The following is an 8,971-nucleotide window of genomic DNA, read 5'->3' on the forward strand; positions in this document are numbered from 1 at the left end:
CCTCTCGTATAAAGGAAATGGTGTTGTATAAAGAATTAATGAAATGCTGAGATTAGCAGGACTTAAATAAATTAAAGACAACAGACACAGTCAAACACTATTTGATGACACTTCACAAAGACAAATTAGAAATTAATTAAGATTTCAGCTAAAAATATACATGGTAAATACGGCAATTTTACAACTCTGAATATAACCTTTATATGTTCAGTTTTCTGATGGACTATTGAGTAAGTGAATTAAGGCTGCATGCCAGTCAAATGAGTCATTTCCATGCCGTTCCTGTAGAGGGCGATACTTACTATTGGGCGGAGTCGTTAAGCTGGTACTCGCGGGCACGGCTGAAACACTCCTGGATACCAGAGTCAGACCATAGACGAATCATAGCACTCAGGAGCTCAGGGGAGTAAGGCTCAGTGTCCTCCATACGACTCACCACATCACACACCATCTTAGCATCCGCCTGCAAATGAGAAAACACACACACACACGTATGTTACACTACGCATTTCTGTCCTCCTATTTCCCTTTCTCTCTCTCTCTCTCTCTCTCTCTCACAGACAGATGCACACACACACACATATGCACACACACATAAAGAATAACAGCATATGTCAAGCGACAGAGAGGTAACTCAGTACATATGTGATCAATATCCTGATATTGATTTCACTCTGTAATGTGATTCCAAACCACTTTCACAAAATATATTTACAATACATATATAGCATCAAAGACACCGTTTGACCGTCCACTAAATGGAGAGAGTGAGTTAACATTCATATTTCTTACTCAAGGTTTTTAGATATATCTTAATAGCAAACCTTGCTTGTGTTTTGTCTAAACTAAGCTTAAGTGGAATTGAAACAGCTCCACATATACAGAGTCCACTCTCTCAGCCATTGAAAAACTGTACCCAGTAAAGGCATATATCATAGAACAGGTCCCAGGACACAAAGCCAAAAGGGGAGCTCCCGTGTGGTTACAATATTACTCTTATTACTCAGTTAACCCCCCCCCAAGCCCCCCCCCCCCCCATACACACACGCACACGCACACGCACACGCACACATATATATGTAAAATCAGTGTGAATGTTTAGTGAAGGCTTTGACTTTTTTCCAGAAAGCCTAAAATCAAAGTAAAACGCTTCCTACAAGGTACGAGGATCTCTCTCTCTCTCGCTAATCTTGAGCCAGTTTTCTCTGTGTCTTTAAGGTCTGTGTGTGAGATGTGTGATTCAATGGTGAAGGCACATATCCATAACAGTACACAGTGTGTGTAACTGAAGTCCATCCACACTTGACCCCCCTACACCTGCCCCAGGTGACTGCTGCCCCCTCCACCTGCCTCTCACTGCCCCAGGTGATTCACAGCACAGAAAACGAAAGGTCAGCAGTGGGCGTGGCAGAAATGCTGAGTACATTTTATCTCTTATACTCTCTCTCTCTCTCTCTACTGGACTAAAGCTGATCACCACAGAGGCACTGATAATGCAGCACACACACACACACACACACACACAGTCAAATATCCAGAGATGGGAGGCATGGGCAAAGGAAAAGAAAAAATCACTGGCACTATCTTCCTTGCAATTCACAAATTCAGCAGTTCACTTCCTGTCCCCCACCCCCAACTTCTCATCTCCCACACTTCCTCATCACCTTAAACAATCCATCAGTCCCTCACTTGACCCTTCATATCACTTCCCTTGGCCTTTGTCTCTGTTTCTCTGAAGCCCAATGCACTGGAAAGAGTGATCAGCTCTTCCAGTAAAATCTGAATAGACTCTGTCTTCTGTGAAATGACAAAGATGTCACTTCAAAAGCCAAAAAAAAAAAAAAAGAGGAAGAAGAAAGAGCGTGAGAAATAGACGAGGAAGGAGGGGCTTTGAAAGAGTGAAAGTGAAAGAGACAGGGGGTAACCCGCAGTGAGAAAAGCAAGTTATGTGAAGAGATGGGGGAAATCAGTGGGAGAAGTGGGTGTCCTCAACTCTCTCCATTGTTCTTTAGGAGAAAGAGTGTAGTGTTCACATTTTGTGGAGAGGGGGCCAGCAGGCTCTGTGTGTGTGTGTGCGTGTGTGTGTGTATGTGTGTTTGCAAGGGCTTAACATAATTGATTGGATAACATTAGATGCAGCAATAACCCATTTAACTTCAGTACAAAAAAACTAAGCACTAGTCCCAGTAATTGTATGTTTGGCCACTGCGTTTATAATTGCTAAGGTCTCTCCTGAGGACAACAGAAACAGCAGACGATGGATTTTCTGAGACAGGGCTCTTCAATGCACTGATATTCTAGTCATCTCCATGGCGATGGTAGGAGTCAGTGCATAAGCAACAGGGAGAAATGTGATTGGCTGACAGGGGCTCCCTCTTCTCCTCCCCTGGTGAGATTGACCTTTGAGAGCAGGTCTTCTGAACTCAGCAGGATGGAATCTTCCGGAAAACCCGTTCAGACCAACGCCCTCTCCACAAAACTCACTCTCAAACCTGCCTGAGGAGGCTCTCTATGATTAATGAATATACATAAAAATAATAATTTTTCCTTATATACCATGCTTGGCTTATATAGTGTGGGTGAGCGTAGCCTTTCCTTGAATCCATTTGGTTATATAAACAAGTAGTACTAAACATGCAACGGCACAGAATGGTTTGGGTAATTCTATCGTCATGACTTGGGTAATTCTCCTTCCTGCTCTTTTTTTTACTTTTTTTGCTGAGGAGGTGGGGGGCTGGGGGTTGGTACAGAGGGGCATGTGCATCTGGGAAGTTACTGCCTATTGAAATTGGATCAGTTACATCGAAGCACACATAACAGCTATTCATTACCTTCATACCGTCAAAGAAGAGAATTAAGCAATCTTAATCAGCATTCATTCATTACAGATGAGGGAGTTACACAAGGAGAAATCCAAACCTGCTGGGATTTCAATTTCAAATGAGTCTCAGTCATGAATGCTTGACACACATCCCAACATATACATTCACACTTAAAATGCACATTCACAGAGTGAATTTTAAATTATAAGTTGTTCAAATCTTAGTGAAAAAACATTGTACTTAGGGTGCTTCTTGGGTGTCAGGTTGATAAATTAGAGGTTAAAATAAACAATCCAATGCACTTACACAATAATTGTGATTAGAAAAAAGTCTGTTTTTTTTCATCCTCAGACATTTAATAGTAAAATCTGAATCCATGAAATAAAATACTTTTTTGTTTTAACAATAAGCCCTTCACAAAATACTTCTACTTCTGCGTTGGATCTTCAGAAACTTTTGTTCTGCAGAAATATCAGAATCAGGGACTTTTGGATCTAATGGTGCAATAGTTGACTGTAAGATGTGAATGCCCTGCTGTTCAGCGCCTCATCGGTCATACAGAATGGCTCCACATTGATAGCTATAGCAGTAGCCAGCTTTTCTTACTAATTAGGGTCCAGGCCGTGACAGATGGTCCGCTGCCAGTCGAGACGTATGGACCCTGAGTTAGTTTTTTGGTATCACAATGTCCCCTAAGCTTGAGAGCCTGATCTCAATTCTCCTAACGAGGATTAGGAATTACAAATCTTCTGGTTATTGTCATAGAGCTAATCCTTATTAACACTCGCAAAGCTGACAAGCTTCCATGACAGTCCTCGTTCTGGGGGGAACGCTATGATCATGTCATCTTTTTGGGACAGACCTTTTGATCCGTTTGCTCCCGAATGTGGGACTAAGAGAATGGAGGAAGTTTGACAGCTCTTTACCACAACGTTTTCTTATCTCTTAATGTTAAGAGACCAAAAAAAAAAAAAAACTGAACTGAGGACTGAATAAAGAGATCTTGTGGGATGCTGATGATTAGAAAAAAAAACGTTCAGGGGGTAAATGAGTCCTCCCCATAGCACAAGTGACTGTGGATCCACGGAAGTGGCTCTTCTCTTCAGTTCAGTGTGGAAACTGTGCAGGCTATAATTATGGGACTGGATGGCACGCGAGCAGGTCGCGACCATCCCTCAGATCAGCTCATTATCTCAGTCAGAGACACGGTCCTGTCATCTTTATGGAGCCGTGGGCAGTCCACAGACTCACAGAGCACAGTAGATCATCCACAAGCACACACACAGAGGTTAGGCTAAGTGTCCCACGATACCCACGCGATACTATGGTATTTCGCCCGATGCTCCGAGAGCTCAGGTCAAATCTCATTTGACTGCTTAAACGACCATGTGTCCATCTAAATCATTTCTGAATCACTCAGTCAGTCAATAGCCTGTCATTAATGTTATGTCTATGTCAGCTGCCAATGCAGTATCCATGCTACAGTACATGTCTGAATCTATCCGGTGGATCTTCAGTGGTAAATGCATCCGTGTTAAGGCTACACCATGGCTTGGGGGCAATGGGCTAACTGTAGTGGCACTGAGAGCCAAACCCAGACCTGGAGGTCTACCTTGCAAAATGATTTTATCCCATTTGTAATCTAACATTCTAATTCAGCTAACTACGAGGCAGTTAAATATAAGAATCAGATGGGTGAGATTAAGAGTGGTATGAACCCCTGCAGGACGAAGGAATCTCCACGAATAGCTTTAAAGCCAATCAAAATCAAGCAGACAGGCCAAGGCTCAGCCAATAACCAATTATAAATTACTGCCTGATACAGGGCCAAACAACTGCACTTTAACACTACACTAATTTATAATGCACATAACATAAATTATAGTCCAATCTGTATAAATTATGATGGCTGTACTGAAATGGGAGCTGTATCAGATTTTTCATATGATATAACTCAATGCTCCAAGATCAGTGAGTCATCTTACAACATGGCTGTGAACACCTTTTGCCTGCTGGCGGTATTGTATGCTCTAACGGCATATGCCAACCCATAATAATTATCACTCCTGTTGTTTATTATAAATGGAATACACACTAGGTAATTACTGTATAAGAAAATCATGTTTGTGTAAATGTCTATATAAATTTAAAATGCTCCTTCTGACACAAAGATAGGAAACATGGGTGTATGTGATACACATATTGATGTATTTCCTATTTAAATATAATTCTAGGAATTACAGTTGATATATATAAGATGGACCAATGAAATGTCATGACACATATGTGTTCTCCTACAACAGAGCGATACAAGAATGTAGACAACATGCACTTGACTTACATTTTTATAAGTAAACTTGATTCATATTTATACGTCACATTAGATTATCTGCAAAGAACACTCCAGGTTTCTACAGCTTTTACATTTTCTATGCACTTTGAAGTCTCTCTCTCTCTCTCTCTCTCTCTTCCTCCCTCTCTGTCTGTGTCACACTCATGAGGAGACAGTTTGGTTAATACGCAGGACTCTTGCCTCTTTCCAAATGAACTGAAATATTGAGGTGTCTACACCCTCTTTCCTTCCCCTCCCCTATGAGATTCCCTCTCTTTTTCTTCTCTTCATTATCGTTTCTCTCATTCTCTGTTGCTCTATCACAGATTCCCTCCCTCCCTCCCTTCTTCTCCACTCCTCTGCATCATGTGACAGTCAGCTCCAGTTACCATGGTTACTGTTCCTTTCCTGGGGAATGCAATCGCTGATTTGATGCTTCCCCCCCTTCTCTCTCTCTGCTGCTCTCTCTCACCCTCCCCCCTCTCTCTCTTTCTCACCCTCCCCACCTCTCTCTCATCTCTCTCTCTCTTCTCTGCCTCCCATGGCAGCTGCTGAATTATTTAGTTGATGAAATATTTAACTGTTATTCTGTTTCCTACTGAACGCTCCAGTTGTGCCTTAATGGCTGTTGGTCCTTCAAACCCAGAGCTCCTCCGTTCCCCCCACGGTAGAGACACTAGCATCACATGGGTGTGAGTGTGTGTGTGTGTGTGGGGGGGGGTAGGACACACCCAGTTCCAATTGAGTTAACAGCCCAAAACAGGCAACATTAAGCAGAGACGATCCCTTGCAATTACGTCACCCACCCAGTGCAGCACCTTTTTTTCCGCCATGGAAAAAAAAAACAAAAAACAAAACAATTCATGCATGTGCTACCGATACAATCATTTTGAGATCCATTCTGTCTCGTCGTTCGTGATCAATAAAACAGACACGTCCCTCATCAGAAGAAAATGGGCCAGACTAACGGCATACTAGACGGAATTTTTTGGTCTCTGGACAAGAGAACACCGGGAGCCTGTGCGGCTCAGCCAATGTCAAGATGACTGCTTTCAGACTAGGGTATGAAAACCTCTTCTGAATGAAAGAGGGAGTGTCATCATCACTGAGATCGCAAAACACTACTCGTGGATGGGGACGGGCATTTTCCCTCTGCGTAAGCTCTTCTTCCCTTATCCAGCTCTCTCTCTCTCTTTTTATTGCTCTCTCTCTTCTGACTCATTCTGTGGGACCCCACTGAAGCCCAGAGAGAGAGAGAGAGAGAGAGAGAGAGTGAGAGAGAGAGAGCGAGGGAAATTGGGTCAGACAGCTAAAATCCCACCCATTCTCTCTCCCTACTGCTGAATATCAGAGTCAACATACCATGGTAAAACATGACAGCTTTAGATTTATAGAAAAATAATTACAATCAAATCTAAAACTCACCCTCACCCCTTCTGCTAGCAGCAATAACTTGATTACATGGGAAGTTGGGTGGGGGGGGGGGGGTTACGTGTTAAAAAACGAAAAGAGCTTGCCCTTATGCTTTGTCTTAAACAGTGACCCACAGATGTTTCCGTTGTTCTCCTCCTCTGTTTATGTTTTCAGCTTTCTCTCATCCCTATGATGCTTACAGAAACAAGAAGGACAGAGGAGAGTCTCTCTCTCTCTCTCTCTCTCTCCCTCTCTCTCTCTCTTTCTCTGTCCTGGGCCTGAGGGTTGGTTTTGTGGAGTCTGTTGAGACCTGGCATTTCCTGCATTGTGCCTGGCTCTGCATGGTTGGCCAGAGTGTGTTTCTCTCTCTCTTTATTTTTAGCAGCAGGAAACTCACCATGCAACCACCACAGCTTTAAGACACACAATACCCCATTTTACCTCGTTTGCCCCTGCCTCACCTTTTTAGAGAGCTCCTCTAGCAGTTTTAGACCAATACAGACAGGAGGTGGATCACAACATGACAGGAAACGAAAGCGCGAATGCGCAGATGTGCACTGAAGTCAATAATTACTAACTTGGGTGTGGCTCGTGTTAAAATATGCAAACTCAGAAACAGCACTGTATCAAATACTTAGAAGTCGTAATGGACACACCCAAGAGATTCATCTCATCTCATATCATTTTAGCATTTTAACATTGTGTGTCTTAATAACACACACTTGTAACTGACAAGAAGACATTTTTTTAAGTCATTCTTAGTGTCAACAAGTTATGGTTGAGCTGAAATCTTTCCCTATCCCCCCACCCACCCCCATCTGGGACTACCCACACCCCATCTTCCCTCTGCTTTCCTCTGAAGCGTCCCACTGCTGTTCTACCAGCACCCCTGGGGGCCAATGAGTAGTTGAAATCAAATTAAAGAGACTTGCGGATAACAAATAAGTGCAGACATGAGGACTGGTGCAGGCTGGGTAATTAGACGAGACTGGGCTGCTCAGTCAGGTGGAACCTGGGCGCAGGTGAAGCTGTTGCTGGAGAGCGCCGCCCTGCAGGTCTCCCGGGTAAAGGGCACGCAGAGGGACGGCCATTACAGGACGACATGGAATCCCACAATGCCTTAGTCACTCTCGCTGTCCCCAGACTCACAGAATCACAATACATTCTCTTTAATTCTTCAAACCAAAGACTAAAGAGCTTTTTTTCCTGAAGGATCATGTACAACACACATTGTCTTGAGAAAGACATGTGTGTTTCATGTAAAAAAGTCATCACTGTATTGGAGGAGGACAGACTTTGAAAACAGTGTTGGAAAAGTAAACATACTAACATTAGGGTTAGTTGGATATTGGATTTTCCACATGCTGTGTTTCCTTGGAAGCAGTTTCAGGTCAATTTGTACTTCATAAATCACAAATCCATTGATTAATCATCTAAGATTTGCTCCAGCTCAGAAGAGCTAGTTTACAAATGAGCTCTACACTACTCTTCTGACAACTACAACCATTAAAGCTCTGTCTGTGCCATTATTGTTGAGTTAGTGGAGAGAGGGAAGAGAGAAAGAGAGAGAGAAAGAGAGAGAGAGAAAGAAAGAAAGAAAGAAAGAAAGAAAGAAAGAGCAAGCTGAAGAAAAACACTTGAGCCCAGGATGCAGTGAGACGCCGTGCTTTTCCAAGTGGCCGATGAGCTGTGTCTCTGTGGCAACCAACAGTTTCCTAGCAGCGAAACACAGCTTATGGAAAAATGGATGAAAATCTACCCAGAGAGAGAGAGAGAGAAAGAGAGAGGGGGGGGGGGGGGGAGAGAGAGAGGCTACAACAGAACAGAAAAAAGCAACACTCAGACACTTTTGGCGAACAAGAAAAAAATCATATTTCCATTTTCACATGCAGACAAAGAAAGAAACTCTTATTTCCACAAGAAACACATTCACCACTGGAGCAAGAAGTGAACACTCACAAACGTACAAACCCAAAAGCTCAAAGACAGGTCCATACAGAGCCATACACACACAAACACACACCAATGCACAGACAAGTGCTGCTTATCTGCTGATAAAGAGGAGCTTGTTTTGCTGGTCTAAGAATAAACACGTCCAGGGTAAATACAGTCGTTTTACGGTGATGATACTAATGCACATAAAAGCCGTCGGATTTAATTATCTTATTTTCTTATTTGGACAGTTCATGTGAGAGTACAAGCTCCACCTCAACTGTAAAGATGATAAAACCACTATAAATAATCAAAGCCGACACACTGTCCTTTGGTTATTCAACCACTATAACACAAACCCACACGTTCTAACACACACACACACACAAACACATACTCACATGAACCAAAAGTCTCAGAGTGAATTAGTGTCTTGATTATGCTTGGTCTGAGTCTATGTGAGTGCATATGC

General features: G+C 42.8%; 1 protein-coding gene across 4 annotated transcripts in view; it reads right to left on the reverse strand.

Annotated features, from left to right (window-relative positions):
* The window catches only part of gnao1a (guanine nucleotide binding protein (G protein), alpha activating activity polypeptide O, a), a 69,279-nt gene that overhangs the window by 21,321 nt on the left and 38,987 nt on the right, over positions 1-8,971 (reverse strand). For 3 of the 4 annotated variants that reach the window (XM_030793008.1, XM_030793023.1, XM_030793016.1), the window contains exon 4: positions 303-463. In XM_030793008.1, the coding sequence (XP_030648868.1) occupies positions 303-463 (161 nt within the window). Of the gene's footprint in view, positions 1-302; positions 464-5,660; positions 5,678-8,971 lie in introns of all 4 variants that reach the window. The other variant, XM_030793031.1, reaches the window with a different exon arrangement.

This window comes from Chanos chanos, chromosome 2, assembly GCF_902362185.1.
Source record: "Chanos chanos chromosome 2, fChaCha1.1, whole genome shotgun sequence".
Lineage (NCBI taxonomy): Eukaryota > Metazoa > Chordata > Actinopteri > Gonorynchiformes > Chanidae > Chanos > Chanos chanos.